We start from the raw sequence: 20,887 nt of genomic DNA, 5'->3' as shown, positions 1-20,887 counted from the left end.
GAGCATAATAGTCGCTCCAAGAAGTAAATGAATTCATATGGCCTGCCACCCTCACTGCCTTTCCAGGAATAGTTATCTCAGGATTTCCTGCTTAGTCCAACACCACCTCTGTACTCAAGGTGTGCACCCACCATCCCCATCCCTAGTGGCTGTCATCACAACCATTCCCTGCCAACTTCCCCAAGAAAGCAGCTTGCAGAGTAACACAATACTGGCACTTTGCTCAGCTCAGAAAGTTAGGAATTATGTTCATGCTGAACGCATCTCATGATGAGGATGCACCACACACAGCTTGCTCAGGGGCTTAAAAGAAATTAATGAGGAACCTGTCAGTGCAAAGTACATTTTTGTACTTTTGGCACCAAATAGACTGAGGTGTGAAAATCTCCACTGTGTTGTAATTTACAAGTGCCATTTTTTCATCAAGGCACAAATATTAAAGTTCAGAAGTGTCCCTAGTTTCCTTATCTATTAGGAGTACCATCAAATGAAAACATTTACAGGGAATGAAACCACATTGCTACCTTTGGATCTATAAGCAGGGATCAGAGCAATCTACAGGGGTTTCTGTGCAGAACTAGAAGCAGCCTACAACTAACCTGGGTAACTATTTGATCGCGTTGTTAACACCTTTGCCGTTTCCTTTCTCCCCTCCCACTGTTCACTGCTCACTTCACTGCTCGCTTCATTCACTAGCTGTGCAATCTTTCAATAGATGATAAACTCTTCAATACAGTGCGCTACATTTCTTCATGTATTTGTACGTGCTTCCCTGTGGTTGTGCATTACCAACAGGCAAGAGAACAGGACATTTTGTGAAACAAGAAAGGATGCAGTACTTCCAGGCAGAGTACTTGTGCTGCAACACCAACCAGCACGTGGCAGCTAGTGAGCACCTGTGCACAATGAACTACCCTTCAGCTAAAACACTGCCCCAACAACAGCTTCTTGAGAGCAATAAAGGCACCAGGATTTTGCAACCTGAAGCAACAGTGAGGGAAGTCAATCACAGAAACCAAACACCTCCATTAGGATTTCAGTGCCTCAGAACAGTATTTGACATCAAGGAACTGTCTTCTCCGTATCAGCATGACCAGCTTGCAGATCATACTGCATTATCACACTGTGCACGGTGAATGGGTGACACGTACTTAGACTCAGCTACTGGGAGCCTGTGCACGGCTCACAGAGCCAGCTCTGACACAAGGTTACAGAGACAGTTTTGCGTCAGAGCTGGCTTAGCTTTGCATGAATGGACTGGCATTACAGCAAAGGAGAAGCAGCCCAGCAGCAGTGCCGTGTGCAGGCACGTGGGAAGGACGCAGGTGCGTGCTCCTGTTCAGGGCCGTGCTGCTGGGGCTGGCAGCACGGACAGGAGGCAGCATGTCCAGCGCCTCTGGAGGAAGCGCGCTTAGTAATGGCAACCCCCTGACTTGACAAAGCAGCAGCTCTGGCTGTTTCGGATGACTTGTCAGTCTTGCTCTTGGACTGCGCCAGACTGTATTACACTTACATACTAATAGAAGGACTGGTCTTACAACTCCAGCTGTATCCAAGGCTAACTTTTATTTTTACTTCTCCACAGCGTACCCCAAAACATACTTTTAGTGATTGCAACATCCACTGATAGAACAGAAGCAGAGCGTTTTTTTTTCCCCACACACTACTTTAATGCATGCAAAATATAAGCAAACACAGAGATCTATTATTTAAGACCACCTACCCTCAAAATTTCTTCAATGGAGTGGACATCACTGGGAAAGGTTTGCTACAACAAAAAAAGAGGGAAGCAGCATGAGTTTGTTTTGTTTTTACCAACTGACACAAGACAAACAGATGCACTCATCAAACACTGCTTATCAACAGTTCTATAAGTTTCATGGAAGTCCATTAATAATATAATGCTAGTAAGAATTAAAAGCCACATCAGAAGGGCAGTTAAAAATGGACTTCTAGAAAGCCTGTTGTTTTCAAGTCTCTAGTAGAAGATATATTCTAAAAAAGATGATAAGGAAAGAAAGTGAAACAGAGCTCATTAAACAGTGGTGCTCATTCAGCTGACAGGATTCTCTGTTTCATGACTTGAGTTCTTATATGCACCCATGTACACTCAGCAGAAAAACAAGACAGTATAAAGCTCTGAGCTTGGAGAAGGCAAAGTAGAGGTGGTTTTAAGTGGAGGAATCGTGCACCAGGCCCTTGAATGCCAGCTCTTGGACTCATGGGAACATCAACTGCCATTAAAAAATAGAAAAGCAATACAATTGTAACTTGTACAGTTCAGAGTAAAACCTTGAATGTACCACCGGGTAGGAGCAACATGGTGATTTCTAGAAAAGCCTGCAGATGACCTGGATCTGGATTGAGGGACTGCCCCTGTACCTCCCCTACCTGTTTTGCTGGAGCCCAGGCAGTGACCACCATGTGCCCATCTGGCAGGGGCCAGGGCTCCCCAAGCGCAAGTGTGGTGAGGACCTCTGAAGGGAGGCCAGCTCCCTGGTGGTGCCCTGGCACTACCCCAACACCACCTGAAGGGGACGAGGAAACAGCTGTGACAGCGTCTGCAGCTGCCTTCAACCAGCCTCACAAGCCCAGGCACGATGAAGCTCTGGGGAAGAGTACAAAGCAAAACTCAGTGCTAATATTTGCCAGTTATATAACAAACAGCAGACATTGCAGCTTGTGCAAACACATAAATCTGCTTCTAATGTATCAGCAAAACTACTTCGTGGCTCCTGGCAGGAGACTCCCCTCCACACACGTGACACCATGCATTGGCAGCGTGGGTACTGCTGGGCAAGGCAGGGGCTGGGACAAGCACGGCAAACACCTCCCGCTCCCCAGGCAGAAGGGGACGAGGGTAACTGCACAGCCAGGGTGACCAGCTATGCCCCCTGACAGAGCCCCCTGCCTCACGCCTGGGCTGTGCACAGCGGGAGAGGATGCAGCAGCAGTGCCCTCCCTCCAGTGCCACCAACAGCACTAGGTGCCAGGGATGCTCCACAGCAGGACCTGCACTGCTTCCACACACTGACCTGCCACCTGGCCGTGGGGAACACTGCTTCACTTCAACAGATCAGCTTCTCATCTACTAGCAAGACATGTGTTATGAAAGTACCTGTCATTTACACATCCTTTCCTAACTGGTATCATTAAAGGAAATTGAAATGAAAAACAACCAAAGAGCTGAGTAGTTATAAGGAGCAAAGTGTATCCAGGACCAGCTTCTTGCCCATAAACAAGAGATTCAATGGAAATGCCCAGCAATCAGCATAATTGCTGAAAGGGAAAGGCCAGGAAGACATTCCTCATGTTAAAGGAAGGGGGCAGCGAGCACAGTGCCCAATCAGAAGGATCTTCCCCAGAACAAGGTAAACAGCAAAGCAAGCAAACACTTTATTAAAGTAAAAAAGCTTCGTCATTAACACTCTCGCAGAAAGGTCACTCATCTGTTTCCCATATGCTGCACTATTTACATTGGAAGGAGAAGAGGAGATGAGGAATCTCTTTTCCCTGCAACCTCATTTGTCTGTGTCTACATAAAGCTCTCATCGAGGCAGTGCTCATTTGACAAAGATTTGACTTTTCTTCAGAAAATCACGCATGGATAGCTGCTTCTGACCTTAATCACCCTGAGACAAATGGGAGCTGAGGCATGGCCAGATGAGTCACATGAATGAAAGCAAGGGGCTGGGATCTAGCAAGGCTTGCAGAAGCACCCCACAGCAGGCAGGAGAAGGGGAGAGGGAGAGCAAACAGCAGGGAACTTCTACCACATGGCAAGAGATCTGGACGCTTCAGAACTCATGGTGCCAAAAAGCAATCCCCCTTCCTTCCCAGCAAGCTTAACCCGGTAGCTCAACCACCTAACTTACTTCTTAATTTAATAAAGGGTGACAAGCAGACACAGAAACTTGTGTCTTGCTGTACAGAAAAGCAGTGTTCAACTAGCAGATCGCTTCAGAAAGCTCCTGAGATATCCCATGAGAGCACCACAGTAAAAACCCTTCCCACAAAACAGGCTAAGGAATCAAGATCCTGCCTGGACAAAGAATTCAAAAACTCTCTCTACAATGGATCAGTTGCAACAAATCAAAATCAGTTTGCTTCTCTCATTCCAGAAACTTAAGTTTTATGAGGTGATAACTGAAGACAAAAGTGGAATTCAGAATCAGAGAATATCTGCAACAGCCAGTTTGCACCTCTCTTATCCTTGCCAAAGAACTCACATCCCTTCCTGAAGGTCTTTCAGATAGGCCTGAAGAGGCTTTGAAATTGATACAGGTTTACATACAATGAGTATTTATAGTGCAATTATCAGGAGGATTTATCATAACACCAAAGGGCACTGTTCAGTGACTGCTGTTCTTCACAGGTCCAGTGGCTTAGCAGAAAACACTTTCTTCTTCATGGCACAAAATTTAAAGGAAAGCAAACACATGATACTGAACAAGTACTGCAGAAGCCTGCATCAGCAGCACAAAGACCTCTTTTTTTTTTTTTTTTTTTTTAAGACACAAGGTTTAAATACGTGCCTCCAAAATATGTGCAGCTCTGGAGATATGGAACAGAAGGTATTAGGGATGCTCACAGGATTGCTTTCATCTTTGGCTAGCAGTTTACTCCCAGAGCTACTAAGTTAGGACACATCCATGCCCCTGCTGGAGCCTCTTCCTGAAGAGCATGGGTTTTCAGGCATTTTTAATCTCTGTTCTGCTATCCTGCTGCATCCTAAGACTGAAAAACCCAATGACACTTTCACCATCAGTAAAATGTGCAACAGGCAAACATAACTGCTGCTCACAAATGGACTTGCAACACCTGTACCAAATATACAGTGAAACATTTGCTCTAGAGATTAAAATCACAGACTGTTCAGGGGACACACATAAAATTTGTTTTCTGTGCTAAAACCACAACACTACTGGTCAGTGCCATTTGACTGCACTGGGGAACCCTCCTGTCTCTCAGGTAGGACTGTGACTGTCATTTTTACTGCAGTCTGCAGCCCTTCGCAGTCCCTGTGCCGCAAACCCGCTGGCCCTGGAGAGGGCAGGCACACACCTTTCACTCTGTCCCAGCTGCAGTGTCCAAGCACTCCTCATCTTTTACAAAGCTGGGCTTTTCTGCATGCTGAGTAATTTTTTGCACACCCCTCCACCCCACCTTTTTTTTTTCCTCCTTCAAGTCATATCTTGGCCTCTAAACTACCATTAAATGACAATTACCACCCAGCAGCAAGGGCGGTCTTTGGTAGTTTTAAGAAAAGAGGTTAGGCAAAAGGAGAAATACAATGTTGCTCAAAGAAAAGTTAAAAAGCCATAAAGCCAAAGAAATCACTGAAATGAGATAAGCTCCGGTGAGGGCTGTGTGTGTAGAAGATCAAATATTACATGTTGCTGTCTATTCCCGCTAGCAGTTTTACAGCCTTTACTGGGAACACTGTAACATACTCCCCACAGACAAGCCCTGTGCATATTTGCTGGCTGACACTGACATCTGCACAATCTCAAGCTAGGATTTCCTCATGCCATTTTCACACTCACTGTCAGTATGGGAATGATGCAGATGCCTCTGAGTGCCACTCATAAAACATTTTGATGGCCGAGGTCAAGTGCAATCACAGGACATCCAGAATCATTGGGTTGCTGGGTTTTGGTTTTGGTTTTGCTTTTTAATGCCAATGTTCCCATCCAAACTGATGCTGTGCTTCAGTAACATCCACCCCCCTCAGCAATAATACTAATTTATGTTCCAAAAATTCTGGTTTTGCTCAAGTGAAGGCCCAACTCCCAGTGATCTCACAGCCTCCAAAAAGGTCTGTAGGGCAGCACACTTCTCCGTTTACCATCTCCCCCAGCAGAAGGCACCATCAGAGCCAGACGCACACGTCCAGCCACAAGCAGGTAGTCACAACTGACCCAAGACTCCAGCCCAGTTCCCCTACTGACCCAGGCCCACAGACTCTGGAGAGGTTAAATGGATGTAACTTGGAAATAAATCTTGTTCAGGAAGACAGAAAACTACATTAAGAAAGCAGGCAGAAGAAACTGCCACCTTTGTAATCTGCAGTGCTTATCCACAAAAATCCCAGGGAACAGCTAGACACAGACTGTGTAACATGCTTCATGCGTGTTACCTGACTGATAATTTAAGGGACAATTTTAAAATTATACTTATATGATAACATATGATGGGAGCAGAATCTGGACTGATAAATTTCCATAATAAGTTTTGCAAGGCTAATTTAATAGACAACTTCCTTACTTGCAAGCTTAAAAAGCAAAGAGAAAGGTTTAAAAAGGTCATCAAGACAAAATCAAGTATCTCTGATGAGGATTCACAGACTTAATTGGCATAACAGACATTTCACAATGTCAAGGATAAGTTTGGTTTCAAGGTTTTTGTTAACAAAAAGCTGGATAAACATAAAGCCAAAGCCATTAAATAAATTTTGACTACAGAAAAATGCAGAGAATACCATTAATATGACTTCTAAGCCTCTCTCAGTTACTAAAGAACAAGCAACATGCTATTAAAATGGTGAGACCGCCACACTTTCTCCTTTTTATAATTTTTGCAGTATATACATTTTTCCAATTCACCAACTTGCATAACTGGCTGATGAAGGCCAAGTAATATTTTGCAAAGTCATATCATCTCAAGGTTAACAAAAGACAGTGCTACAAGGCAATATGCCTGAAGTACTGCTAAGCATAGGTGAAGTTGTCTGAAAAGGACTTCACTCAAACCTTTTGGTTCAACATAACTTCAATATAATAGCTCAGACTAGCATGACCTAAATCCCACATACACTCTCTCCCCTTGGTAGTTGCACAAAATCACCCACTTCCTCTTTCCTCATTACTAGTGACCTCAGCCAAGAAGAAATCTCTATGCAGATATCTGTGAAAGTTTTAATAAAACAAACAAACAAAAGAGGTACCATATATTTTCAGGGGGCTTTGGTTTTGTTTTGATTCAAGTTTTTTTGACAAAGAAGTTGTGCACTTTCATTCAGCACCTAGTATAGGTACACCACTTTGGAAACCTCTGATACATGCAAGTGCATTGCCCAGATAATGATGTGGGGAAGGACATGCAATTCAGAGTCATTTCAGACAAGCGCTGCTATACTTGTTTTCCTTCTGGGAAAATGCAGTTGAAGAAGTTACTTCAGAGAGATTAATTAATTCCTACAGATTCCAGCAACTCCCTTTCCGCTCACTTACACGCACACAGCACAACATAATACTGTATCCAGAAAGCCAATGTATGGTTACAGAAAGCAAAAATGTATAGAAATACCACATGCTTGGGTGATACATTTTAATGCAATTTCTTTACCACAGTAATAAGGACATTAATGCTTTCACTTCATCCAAGCACAAACAACTCAAAGGCTGGAGACCTGCAGGAATTACCATCTACATTATAACCTACTGCAGCTGACCAGATAAAGAGTATTTTGGTTTGCTCTACAGCATCATGCTTCCCCTGAGGAAGTTAAATGTTTGCCTCCTGTACCATAATGCATTCAATCACATGAAACATAGCTTTCTTTATGCTAAAGGAGGTGAAAAGAAGTGGAATTAGCAGCTAAAGCATCTATTAGAAATTTGGCTGTGAAAGATTTTGTGTGATCCCCTCCCCACATGTACTAGGGTAGCACATGATTTGCTGATTTGACTATGCAATGGGATTTACCTTTGCCCATTAAAAGTCAAAAAAAACCAGCCACTGAAGGATTCAGTACTACTTTGATCCTGAGCTGAAAAGGATTTCAGGATTGGGGCCAATATAATTTCAAGCATCTACACAAACATAAGAAGCCCTAGAAGTTATGAGAGGAGCTAGTCTGCCTTTATTACAACAGTCTTGCAAAAATGCACAGGTGCACATACCCACAAAAGAAGAGAGCAAGCTCTTAATTTAGAAGACAATTTAAAATCTGCACAGGCACTCAATTCAAGCTGCATAGCAACTGTGTGACGAAAATCTCAGAAATACCTCCGAGTCCTCTCTTCACGAGGAATTCCAAAGAAACACACACTTTGATGAGCACAAAGCTCTGCTCATGCCCCAAGCCTTGCACAGCTTTGCTAGACACACTAAATAGAGATGAACGAGGAAATTGAGGAAATTGGGATAATAAGAATCACCCTGAAACCAGAATAAACTGCTTGAGGAACCACCTGGTATACAAATGAGATGCCCCACTGGCCATAATATGTTGGCCAGACACCCAACCATCAACCAGAAGCGCTGCAGTGCCCCAACCAGGGAGTAACACAAGAAAGGGACAGCATCAACCCTCACGGTGCTGTGCTCTTTTCCTGCTGACACAGTTACACCCGCTAGACCATCACAGCAGGAGGGACCAGCAACCTGCTCCTCGGTCTCAGCATGATGGCTAGAGGGGGAAGGGGAAAATGAGAGAGATGTTGAAAGGATCCTTGCAAAAGCCCAGCTTTCTCCTCTCTGGCACAAAGCAGTCAATACTGGCCAGAGCTGGGAAACTAAACAACTGGGCATCTTTTTAAAAATAAGGTTTCGCCATAGATACTACAAGGAATAAGCAGTGCTTTTTTTGGTAATAGAGATGATGTTGAAGAGCCTCTAAGATTGCTTCTTTTTTTAAAAAGGTATTCCACTAAAAATTACAGCACACGTTTTTCTCCCATTCTGCCACATGTGCCAAATGGACCTGAAGGACCATGAGGCTCTCCCACTTAGAAGTGGGGGGCTGAAGCTTTCTCCCTGTTTTTTAAACGGCTTGCCTCGTCAGGAGGCTGGCAGAATAGTTTAAAGCAGGCTGTCAAAAAAATTGTCTCCAAGAGACAGCTGGCCATGCATTATTTCAGAAGTCACTGAGTGGCACCGCTGAGATGTGTGGGCTCAAACAAGGCCAGCAGCCATAACAGCGTATAGATTATGCAAAGATGAGGACAGGAGGTCTGGAAGCAGATATTAACTAGAATGGATACGGGCTGCCTTTCAGGCAAGCATTAAGGTGTTGCAGACCTTTAACTGTTCCTTCTCATCTCAGTAATTTCTACCCGACTGCATATTTCTGCTTATTTGCATGCCTCTGCTGTCACAGCCCATTTAGAGCTGCCCCTCTGACATCCTGCGCACAAACAACTCCCGTGCTTCCCCATCTCCTTCACCTCTGGTGAAACTGGTGCCTGTAGATACCCAGGCAGCACAGGTGAAGAACAGCTACAGCATGCGTGCGTTTCATATGCTGCCCGGTATCTCCTCCTAATCGAAATGGATTTGCAATGTGCGTGTGTGTGTAGCTCAAGTATGCCAGCTATTGCTCTTTGCCTCATTTCAGACTGAATTATGACTGCTGAGAAAACCCAAGTGAGCAGTGCAGCAAGGATAAGAAAAGCCAATTATGAGTTCCGTGCCCTTCATTGTATTGTCTGTTTTCTTTGTTTCCTAATGAGAGCTTTGCCACTGCAACTATCAGCAGAGGTCACCTGTTCACGCTAAAAAAACCAAACCCAACCCTTCACATTTACACCTGCTTCCCATTTAATACTGTATTTTAATGTAAATATTTAGTTCTAAATTTATTTTTTCGTGTCAACTGCACAGGCTTTTGCCACTTGAATGCAATGAAGATCACAAAACTGCATATGCATGAAGGGTTAGTTTGAAAACAACAGGCAGGACAAAAATCAGACTGAAACCTACCATCCTGTCCTCACTTCACCCACATGTGCTTAGCCAGCTCAGAGCAGGAGGAGATCTTGCATCTACTTGCACACAAGTCACGCTAGGGATAGCACGCTAACTTACTCTTCAAAGCAATTTTCCACCTGCATTTCTGTGCAGTTAAAAATCCACTCTCTCCATACTATAAATAGATGCGAGATGCACACAGAGAGCATGTTTCCAAAATGACCCAGCCAACAAAAGAGACAATATGTATTTTAACCAAGCCTCTACTAATCTTGATTATGGATGCAATAATGTTCTGCCATGTATTGAAAAAAGCTGCCAAAATTTGAAGCTCAAATTACTTTGCTGATCAAAACAAACACATAAACACACAAATTCATAAAGGTTTTCACACGCTATCTTGAGGAACACCCAAGCAGATTCTCTGCCAAGGATGTTCAAATGCTCCGTATCACAAAACGGATTAAAATACATCTATGAAACAAAGACAGGTCCAATGATCTGAAAACTGGCTTATTCCATCCACCTTTTTTTGGAGGATATGGTGACAAAGCTGCTTTCACAGAAAGCTGAAGCAACAATTCCTAGTTATCTATTCAGGAGAACATTTATCAGAACAAATATGAAGACTGTGGGAATACATTTGTGACTAAAATCACTTTTAGCCAGACAGGCATCATCCTGCAAGCAAACTATCAGCATGGGTGGTCGTTAAGTGTGTTTTTAAAAGATGTTCATATTTTGCTGCAGACGTGGTGCACTTGTTCAACAGATCTCTCTCTCTCACGCACTTACCGATTCCCAAAAGCCGTCTGCTGTGTGGCGAACCCTTTCTTAAGAGGGCAAACAAAGTTTTTCCAACTCAACCAGCTAAAGGTTTATTTTGCTGTTAGACAGGTTCCCTAACAATCCTTCAAACAGTATGCACTCAATTCAACAAAATTTTCTTACCCTGAATAACAATTGTTAAGATATGCTATAAAAAAAAGTGGGGGCGGGAGGAACAGAAATGAAAACCAAGACTAATCAGATAGCAATGCTAACAACATTCTCATGCCTGTGAGCTTTACATTTTGATTCATCTTGTATGATCTCTCAGCCAGCATTAAGCATGAACCTTACAGTAAACAATATTTGTTTTAGCAGTAGTGAATCTCAGATAGAAGGCACAAAAGGAAGTGCTATAAAGTAATTCCACCTAAAACAGTAGCCTTGAGGCAAAAAATCAGCCCCACAAGTCTTTTGGGGAGGTAAGCAAGTCAGCCGCCAGCAGTCACTGAAAGCAGGACTCTGCTTTTGAGCTTTTTGCCTCGAGTGGGAGCCAGGGAGGAGAAGGGAAGATGAAGCAAAAATAATTTTGAAGCAGAAACAGCTCTAAGGCTCGAGGGTGAGGACTGACAGCACAGGGAAGGCAATGCAGCCCTCAGTGGCTGCCAGGACAAGTTATTGCACGGGCCGTGGCCATGTGCACCCCTCTGCTGCTCTTCCCTTACCCTGGCACTGGCCTGAGCCTGCACCGAGACAGTCCAGGACTTAGTCTGGCAGACAATCATTCCCCTTCTGTTGATTCAGCTCCTTTGATCACCTGGCCGCAGCACCAGATGAATACCAGAAGTGGTGCAGCTGAAGGGGAAGGAGAGTGCATTCCCACAAATGCTCAGGCGCACCTGAAGGGAGCAAAGGTCTTAATTTTACACAGCTTCCAATGTTTGGTAAACCCTTTGGATCCAGAGCCAACCTCCTATGGTCAAAATTATCTCCGGAAGCACACAGTTCACAGTTTAACCCTGCTCCTACAGTGGTAAAACTCCCCTGAACTGCAGTAGAAAAAGTGTTGCAATTCTTCACATTTTACAAATCTCGGGTTCCTCTTATATTGCACCTGATATTTGCATAACCTGAAAATAATGATTTTTAAAAAGTGGGTATTTTAGATTTTCAAAAAGACACAAAGAAAACCTCCCATGCAATCAATGTATGTTTTGCTGCTAGCAAATTTCCTTATGCCTAGAAAGCCTGTAAATAAGAAAGATTGTGTCATGATGCTCCATTTTCTTGCATACACTAATCTAGTTCAAGGCACTGTTTTTGCCTCAGTACTCTGAACTGTGGATTAGAGTTTTTTTAATTGCTTGTAGCTAGACAGATTGGAAGCAAAAGAAAGCGATGACTTGGTTTTGAAGTGCAGGACATGCTGGTGAAACTTACTAATCTCAACAGCTCTCTGGGGCATAAAACCACATTTTCGTTTCCAGCCCACAGGTTTTATCAGCATCCACCCCTTCTAATACAATGCAACTTGTTCAGATCTGGCACCACCAACCACTTCGCGAACCTGATTTCACCTACCCAGGGAGAAACCAAACAGCTGTTGTCTGCTACCATGCCAACTTTCCCTGCCCTCAGGTGGGCTCCTCGGCTTGTGAGGGCAACCTGAAATCACAAGCAAATCTTGCACCAACGTCACTTGTGGAGGATCAGAATCAGTAAAGAGCCCACACACAACGAGCAGAGATTTTAAAGCCAGCTGGCTCCTCTTTACAGCGCTGGGAACAGTACAGAACAAGCCTTGGGCGCTCTGCACGGCTTCACTAACCACAGCTCAGAGCGGCGGCATCCCGACTGCACAGCAAGCGGCCCTGCTGCGCGGGGGGCAAAGCAGACTGCGGGGAAGGCACAGCCAGCCACAGCAGAGGAGTTCTCTGCCGCGTTCCCGCGCCATCTGCCATGCTGCGGGGAGTCGGGAGCAGCGGGAGAGGCCGACTCAAAGGGCACGTGGTTAACCCGAAACACACACATGTAAAAGTCAAAATGGTTCAGATGCATCACCTGCATTTGTAAACGTGTGTGTTCTTGCAAGAACATATGAAAGGAAAACACCGCTATCACAGCTGCTGCAGTAAAAAAGACCCCTACAAACCACAGGAGAACTGACTACACAGGGCAAACAGCCACACCGACGAACGGCAAACGAAAGCAGCAAAATTGCATCAAATACGAGAAAGATGCAGGCGGGTAGTTAATACAAGATTTTCTTCTGATTTCTTTCAGCTTCAGGAATTGTAGGGGTTAGGATTTTGTGTTTGTTTCTTTTTTAAAGTTCATACAAAAAACTGTTAGCATTTTTGAAAGGAAAAACATGGAATTTGAGCTAAAACTTACTGAGATGAGTAGGTCTTTGCACTCTTGCCTGTGAGCTTTGGATTGAGTCAATAACAAATCAGATAAAAGAGTGTGCAAAGACTTCGAAACAAGCTGTATTTTAAGGATGAGACCATCCCTTCCCTGACTTCAGTGTGGGAATACTTGCATACATTTAAGTTTTCCTTCCTGCTATTTTTGCATTAAGCTCAAAAACATTTATTTCAGAAACTTAAAATAAGAAGGGACTTTTATTATCTAGTCATGAAATCTTTGTTGATATCATTTGTTTAAAATCTCAAATTGTACAGAGCTAAATATGTCCTTAATGACTGGCTTCATAAATTATAGGTACAGATTTAAATCCCATTTTGTTATGTGGAATATTGCCTGAGGTTTCATTACTACTGTAAAATAATGCACAGATAATATTTGGCAGCAGAGTCCTTGTAACAGCAGCTTGAACTGTTCTAGAAAATTCAGGAAGCTGCTATCGGAGAACGACAAACCGGTGAGAAGGGAAGGCAATTTTCTCAGCAGGTAGCCTAAGACTAGGATTAATTTTCACAGGAGGTTAAAAATTACTGCAAGACACATCATTTTCAGCACAGAAGAAGAAAGCTCACCTTATTTCAACAAAAACATGACAACCACAACAAAAAGACAAAAGACAGTAGAAGAGAGAGGGACAAAAAGAAGAAATGAAACACAAAGAAAACTGAAATAGAAAACCAATTTTATAAAAACCTTGTTATCAGACTATCTTTGTGGAAAGAGAAGAAATTTGGTTCTAGTGCAGTACTAACAAGGCACCGCACACCACAGCAGCTGTAAAAAACACATGTTTGGGGATGCACTTGTTCAAGTTTTGGTCTAGCTTCAGGTAGCCAGCTGGGTGGGTTTAGTGATGAAGGATGAGCATAAACAAGCAACACGTTCTAAGTCTCCCCTCTCACCAACTTAGTTCTTGAACGTAATGGAGCGAGGCTGGAATAATTCCAGCAAATCAAAGCAAAGCTAAAGTAGATCTGCTTGCCATTGCTTACAGCATTAAGTTTCACTTCTGTATTTCATGAAAAACAAAAGCCACTTTTTGCTTTATGCACACTGAAACAATGCTGAGGCACCATAGAAATGTACATAAGGGCTCTGCCTCATCCAGCGACACAAAAATCTTCAAAATTACATTATAAATGCATTTGTTTTCACATTTGTTTATACGCTGCTTGCTTGTTTTTGACACACACGACTTCATTGTAGGCTACAAAACCAATCCACAAGTCTCAAAGTCCACAGGAGCCTTCTAAAATAATTTCTCTGGGTGCTATTTCAGGTCCTCTGTGGGCACCAGCATTTAAGCAGCAGTTTGCATGTAGCCAAGTCCCCTGTGGACCGTTTCACAAGCACACTTAACCCATCTGAGTCCACTCCTCTCCTTCCCAAGGCAACGCCAAAGTTATTCCACCGTAACAATGCCACACCACCAGGCACTCTCCTGCTTCTGCCCCGACGTCAACCCAGCAGCCCAGCTCACAAGAAAAGACAGCAGCTCCGACCTGCCACCGCCCCCATCACAGGTTTGAAAACAAATCAAACCATTTCCATGAACTTCTACTCTTGCTTTCTTCAGCTGACACTGAATGATCCTGGCAATTTAAGCATTTTACATCAAAATGCTCAGTAAACAATGGTTGTACTCTGGTGTTCCTGCGTGGGCGCCTGGAGGAAATAAAACATTCTTTAAAGATTTTACACGCTTTTCTAACTCTGAGATGGATTATTTTGCTCAATCTAAAAATAAATGCATGGGCCTCCTTCTTGTGTTCAAACAGCATAAGAGAAAAAAAAAAATCCCTATTTTGTCTTCCTTTGTCTGATGGAGCAAAGGGTTTTGTGTTCTAGAGGAATGGACTGTTGATATGTTTTAATAAAGGTTTCTTTAAAAATCTTGCATTGCTGAAAGCAATTCATGCATCCCTTGGTAGCCTTCATCTAATAATAATATAATTGAAATCCAAACAAACTAAACATGAAAATTAAGAGCAGCATCACCTGCATATAGCCATGTAGACCTGAACTCCAGCCAAGGCTGATTATTTCACTAGTAAATTGCTCTACATAAAGAACCTCTGCACAAAAGCACCTCCCCATTGTAGTATATACTATCTGTATAGCACCTCTCAATAATCTAATTTTGACCCCTTGATCCTGCAAAACTTTCCTACCTACTGTCCCCTTAAAGTCTCTCCAGTAAATAATTTTTAAACTGCTCAACATTAATCTAGAAGTATTGTGTCCATAACAGGCTGAGTCTGTGTCCTCCTGTTCCATTCAGAACAAACACAAGGCATCTTTCAGTGTAAGTGTTGGAGGTATGAAAAGCATTTGAGTAAGAGTAGCAAGCCATGATTTCAGCTATTTTCTCATTTCCAATACCACCTTGTCACAATTTATGGTATTAGATATAATTTTTACAGTATTTTGGGTAGCCTGACTCCTAGCCTACTCCAGAAAAAAGCTGGTCACTACAGCCAATACAGATAATGCCGTGCAAGTAGCAGAACTAAACAGAACTCATATCACAGATTTTTGTTGATAATCTCTGTCAGATGAGTAAATAAAATAAATCTGTGTTCTGCTGACATAACTAAATTTACATATGAATTTTTGCTAACATAAAATAGTCACAGGAAAGGAGCAGGGCAGGATGAGAAATCACAGCTTTGATATTATTCTGGGGGCTGGAGGGGAAAACAGCTCAGACCTGGTTGAAAGATAATGATTTTTAACATTTTTCTAAAGAAAAATAGCATGAAATCACAAATTAGGGTGCATCATTATTATCTGCAAAATTTAATACATGATCATTAGTAGGAATGTTGTATCAAGGCTAATACATATATATGCATAAGTGATAGATCAACTGTAGCAAAGCTATTTGAAAACCACGAAGTGCCATAATTAAATAAACACGCAGCACAAGTTAGGAAATTCAAATGATGGGGTATACATTTCAAAGGTTTCCAGTTTCTCAGATGCTCTAGCTTTACTTCCTAAAGTGATTTAACCATTTAAGGGTCCATGTTTTGCTGGAGGTCAGCAGGACTTAGGCTTTTAAAAGCAAATAGCATTTTGCCAATAAATTCTATTCACTTAAATCTGAGCTGAGCATAGCTACCTTTTGGCTCTTAAAAAAAAAAAAAAAAAATCTGTGCATTAAGATACCTGTTAACAATATGAGCGAGTACAAAGGATGCACTTTGGTTCTCAAATCAACCGCTTTAACAAAAAAAAAAAACACCCTCGCAACACTTGAAAACCCACACATGCTTCCCAAACTTCCACTCTTTCCCATCCCATTCTTCACCACTCCTGTATATCTTATGGATGCTCAGTGCCAGTATCACAAAACCCTGGGTATTCATACTGGAAGTAACTTCGAATCACATAGGAACTACAGTCTTCAAGCAGGCTGACTTCTTATGTCAACCATAACTTTGGCACTAGTATGGTTTCCCTTCCATGGAAACAGTAATGTTGTAAGCATTATTTTATTACAGCTAATATACTTCTTTTTCAAATCCCCTAATGAAAGCTTGAGAAATTATTTGATGGTAAATCCTGATCTTCATTTGAGTTCAACGAAAAGGTAAGAAAACAGTAAGTACATTTGTTAAGACCATCAAGGAAACTGGGGTTTTTAGTGGTGAGAGGTGTCCTGTGGTTCTGGGGATTATCTCAGATAATTAATGGCTACCATCTCTCAGAAGTTTTTTCCCTTTCCAAACACTACTTTCCTCTCAGAAAAAAAGCCGAGTTAGATTTATGATGGCAGTGGTGACACTTGGTGCACTTCCCCTTAATGACTCAGTAAACAATACTTGGAGATGCAGGCTCTCGCACTGTTTTAATACTTAACAGGACTGCTTTTCTGAACCAAGACCTTTTATTTGTCCATCTGTTTTGAAGAGCAGTACCCCATGCCACCTCTCTGCATTGCCACCACTGCAAATAAAAATTTGGAAAACAAAGGAATTTAAGAGGCAGGCTGGAGCCTGGCGCAGCATCACCAGTCCCAGGCCAGCACCCGGCACAGCTCTGTGCTGCTGCCTGGGACAGATCACACAACTTGGAGGGAAGCTGGAAAGCATCAGCCACCAGCACCAGTGCATCAACAGAGCAGACTAGTGGGAGGGAAGCGAATAAAGGGATACTTGTTAGTGGGTCCAAGGATAGTACTCCCAAAGGAAAAAAAGAAAACGTGTGTGTTGAGACGACAGGAGTTTTATCTCTCTCCTTAAGAAAGCAAAGTTCTTAACTGAGAAAGAGCCTAGGTGCTATTTTAAGAACTTAATGGAAATTTAAGAAATATTTTTCAATGCTTCCAAATCAAGGTACTTAACCTGTGGCAAAAAAAAATAGCAGGATATCCTTTTACTTGTAAAGGCAACTGTTGCCATAGTTTTACAACTGACCTAAATGCAAACAGATTATTTCCAGATTTGATGTTTTGGGGTTGGGACAGTGAAGTGCCTCATTATTATTAAGTCATGTATACACAGATGAAAGTTATCCTCCCTGAGATGAGTACTGGACAAGTCTCTTAGCAAGCTCCCTTCTCTTGCCGCAGAAGACTGGAAGCCACAGCAAGTCCTGCCCACCAGTTACCTGGTCACCCTTTCCGGTATACAAAACTACCTGCTGAAGTAGCTTAACTTAAACTTTCAGCTGTAAAAGCAGTGTCCAAGGCTGACAAGGCCTGCTCCTAGGAGATGATTATTATTACTTTACTGAACACACACACACACAGACACTTTCATCCTGTCCTCAGCAAACAGCTTTGCAGACTCAAGTGTAAAGCCTGCAGCATGCTCAGCTTGTTTGCCAGGTGGGTACAGAGGCCAGGGCTGGACACAGCCTTCTAGGACCTGCTTTGCTTGTGCTGTGCCTAGAAAAACCAGTCTAAAATTAATATTTAAAATCTGTATGTAGAAGATACTTGCCTCTGTTATGATTAAAAACATAAGCTTCCCTAAAAGACATTTTTATCATCCCCTAAACTGTGCATTAAAGACTGCAGACAGTGTTTCCCAAGTCCCAGAAATTCTTTACGGCCAGGCTTAAGCGCTGCAGAGCTGTCACACACAATTTTTACCCACAGTTAAGTGAAGCAGGAGGTGCTGAGCTTACATACCTGGCTGGCATTTGAGAAGTGATCCCTGTTAAGTCAGATGTATTAATTAGGAAGGCTATGGGCCATCAGCCTCCCAGGCTCACATAGCTGTCAAAACAAAGCGATGCTGAGAGGACAGGAGAGGGTCAGTTCACTGTTTCTTTCCTTGTCTGTCTAATCTGGAAGGAAGAAGCGGCTTTTTTGCTTATTTAACATACCATCTGAATGGCTTATAATCAAAATCCAACCAAGGGGAGATGGTTACAAGAATTACCAAGAGACCAGCCAATCTCTGCCTAAGGAAAGCTTTTTGCATCTTTCTCTAAAAGCAGCTTTTGGGGACAGCAAACTGGAGAAGACTTAATTACTTGAGGCTCTCATCCCCTACTCTCATTTCCAGATTTTCTGTATTACTGTTTCACTGCCTGTACTTTCCTTCATACATAATTGCTCATATGATGGCAATATTTGTGTGAAAAATTCCTATCAACCAGTGGCAAAATACTCAAACCATTTGAAATACTTCAGGGATGTGAGCAGGCAGGTTAATAATTTGTAGTCATATGACGGATCGGGCTCAACACCTTTGTGTACTGCAATTTGTTCTTTATGCCCTTTCAGGCAAAGTCTCTACATCCGGATAGTTCTGCATGCAATCCCCAACCAACCTCCTGCAAGCTGGACAACAAGCATTTCCCTATATGTGCACCACAGAAGGCTGTGGACTATAGGACTCTGAGGAAATGTCTAAGGAAAGGGTAGGACATACCCAAGGGGTTACTGCTACCATAGCAAACAAAAATAAATACCACACTGCTTCTCTTCTTGCTTTCATTATGGAAACATGCGGAGTATTACTGTGGTAACATGAACACTGTATTAGCAGGCAGAGGAGGGAATGGAGCTGACCCTGCTCTGCAGTATAGCAAACCAAGGAGGCAAGGGAAGTCAGCCTGTCCTCTTTCAGCACATCCAGCCAAGGATTAACAAAGCAAAACTGCAAATAGACAAGCAACTTAAAAGCCAAGAACACATTTAGTAAAATGCTTGCTTCAAGTGAAAACGTTCAGGCTGAAAATACTGCACCTTTCACCTTTAGCAAACAGATAGAGTCCAACCAAGTCTGAATTACAACTCGGTCTGAACAGCAATGAGCTGACAGGCTGATGAAAGAAACCAAAATATTCCTTGTATAAGAAGTAGGTTGGCAGGATCCAAATCTGACATGACTTTGTCTCCTGTTACAGGAATTCACCCTTCATCTTCCAAAACCTGTAGCATTCTTCATAAGCCACTGCTATTCAAAATGCAACACGCATAAGGCACATGTAAAAAAACCTAGTGTTCTTATGCCGTGTTAAAAAAAAAACAACAAACCAAGCTTTAAAAGAAATATATACCACAGCATTAATAAGGAATCATTCCACACATTGTTTATTTTACAATAGACTTTTAAACTGAGCAGTCACCCTGCCAGTGTGTTCAATCTAGAAACACAGAAAAGTAGTTGTAAATACATAGAGCAGTTAGCCTTAAAAATCGTGGGGAAGTACTCACTCAAAATTTCCTGCATTTCTGTGGGTTTGATCTCTAAACTAGGAATTTCTCCCTTTGGGCGTGCTTTGTTTATTGAATTCAATAGTGCATTAAAACAAATATTTGAATTTAGGCTCTGATTCAAGAGGAATAAGTTCTCTCAAAATTCTGCTAATACAGAAACTTAATTTTCTCAACATCTCTCAAGAAAAGGAAAAAGTAAGTATTGCCATGTTGTCACTATTCTTTCTAAATTCAAGCAGTGAAAGAGGAAGAGATATCTGAAAACTTTGTGTTGTTTTTTTTTTAATGTTCACATTTTTCTTTTCACTTAATGAAGCTTAATAAGCCAGCCAAGGTAATATTTCTGCTTGTGGCATAATCTAAGCTATACAGCAATGTATTGAATAGCAATAGTTACTATCTATCTTGACAGGAAAGTGAACATCTGGATAAGTCACCCAAACTGGAGTTTCTCTAAGCAATGGGAGTTTAGGTTAAGTTTCATTTTTTTACTAGTATTGAAGGTGACTAACCAGTTAAAAATTAGTCCATAAGTCCAGTACTATTGAGCTCTATTTCCTTAGCAGCCAAGGCAAACATCACCCTTGTTCCTTCCTCCTTTGATTCAAGAAAAGCTCCATCTTAAGAACAGGCAGAAAGGCCAAAGTGATTAAATTCAGTATCCCAGAGAAGCAGGACTCATGGAAAGCAGTAATGCCTTTTATTAGATGAAGGTAGCTGCGGGGAAGGAAGAGGGCAAAGGACACTTTCCAGCATCAAGCCCTTGCCGGGTCTGAAACAAAAGCTAAGTCATGGCCATGGGCAGCTGCAGTTTGTTTTCCATGTGGTTGGGTATATGCAAAGGCAGCTGGGCTGACGGCAGAGCCTCTCTGGGAAATGCACCCGGACCTTTTGCTTGGAGCAGGATGGACTGCCAAGATCATGTCTCGTACTATTTGCTACACCTGACTGCATGCAAAAAGAGCACCTCAATATCTAATGACATTTATGAACCGTTTGACCAATTGAACAATTTGGCAAGAAAATGTAACACTGCTAATGCAGTTTAGAAAGAGAAATTAGTGTGTTGAAAAGCAGGAGATCAAAAAGGTAGGAATATCACCTTTTCCAACTGGGAATTAAAATATTCTTCTGCTTAAAACAATTAAGCACTAATTTATTATCTAAGTAATAAATGCTCATCATTATGATAATGAAAACTGGCAGCTAAAGCTTGGGAAGGAGGGGGATAGTAAAGATAATTGAGTGACATTGTTAGACATCAGTGAAAATAAAAAACAAGACCTTAAACTTTGAGAAACAGAATAACCACACAATGAA

General features: G+C 42.3%; 1 protein-coding gene across 4 annotated transcripts in view; it reads right to left on the bottom strand.

Moving 5' to 3' along the window:
* Window positions 1–20,887, bottom strand: part of AFF1 (AF4/FMR2 family, member 1) — a 115,077-nt gene that overhangs the window by 32,084 nt on the left and 62,106 nt on the right. For 3 of the 4 annotated variants that reach the window (XM_010564427.1, XM_010564431.1, XM_010564428.1), the window contains exon 4: window positions 1,724–1,768. The exons of the other annotated variant lie outside the window; for it this stretch is intronic. In XM_010564427.1, coding sequence (XP_010562729.1) covers window positions 1,724–1,768 — 45 coding nt within the window. The remainder of the gene's footprint in view (window positions 1–1,723; window positions 1,769–20,887) is intronic. 4 annotated transcript variants of the gene reach the window in all.

Source organism: Haliaeetus leucocephalus, unplaced genomic scaffold, assembly GCF_000737465.1.
Source record: "Haliaeetus leucocephalus isolate CR32 unplaced genomic scaffold, Haliaeetus_leucocephalus-4.0 Scaffold178, whole genome shotgun sequence".
NCBI classification, from domain to species: Eukaryota; Metazoa; Chordata; class Aves; order Accipitriformes; family Accipitridae; genus Haliaeetus; species Haliaeetus leucocephalus.
This window is presented reverse-complemented; position numbering and strand designations above follow the sequence as displayed.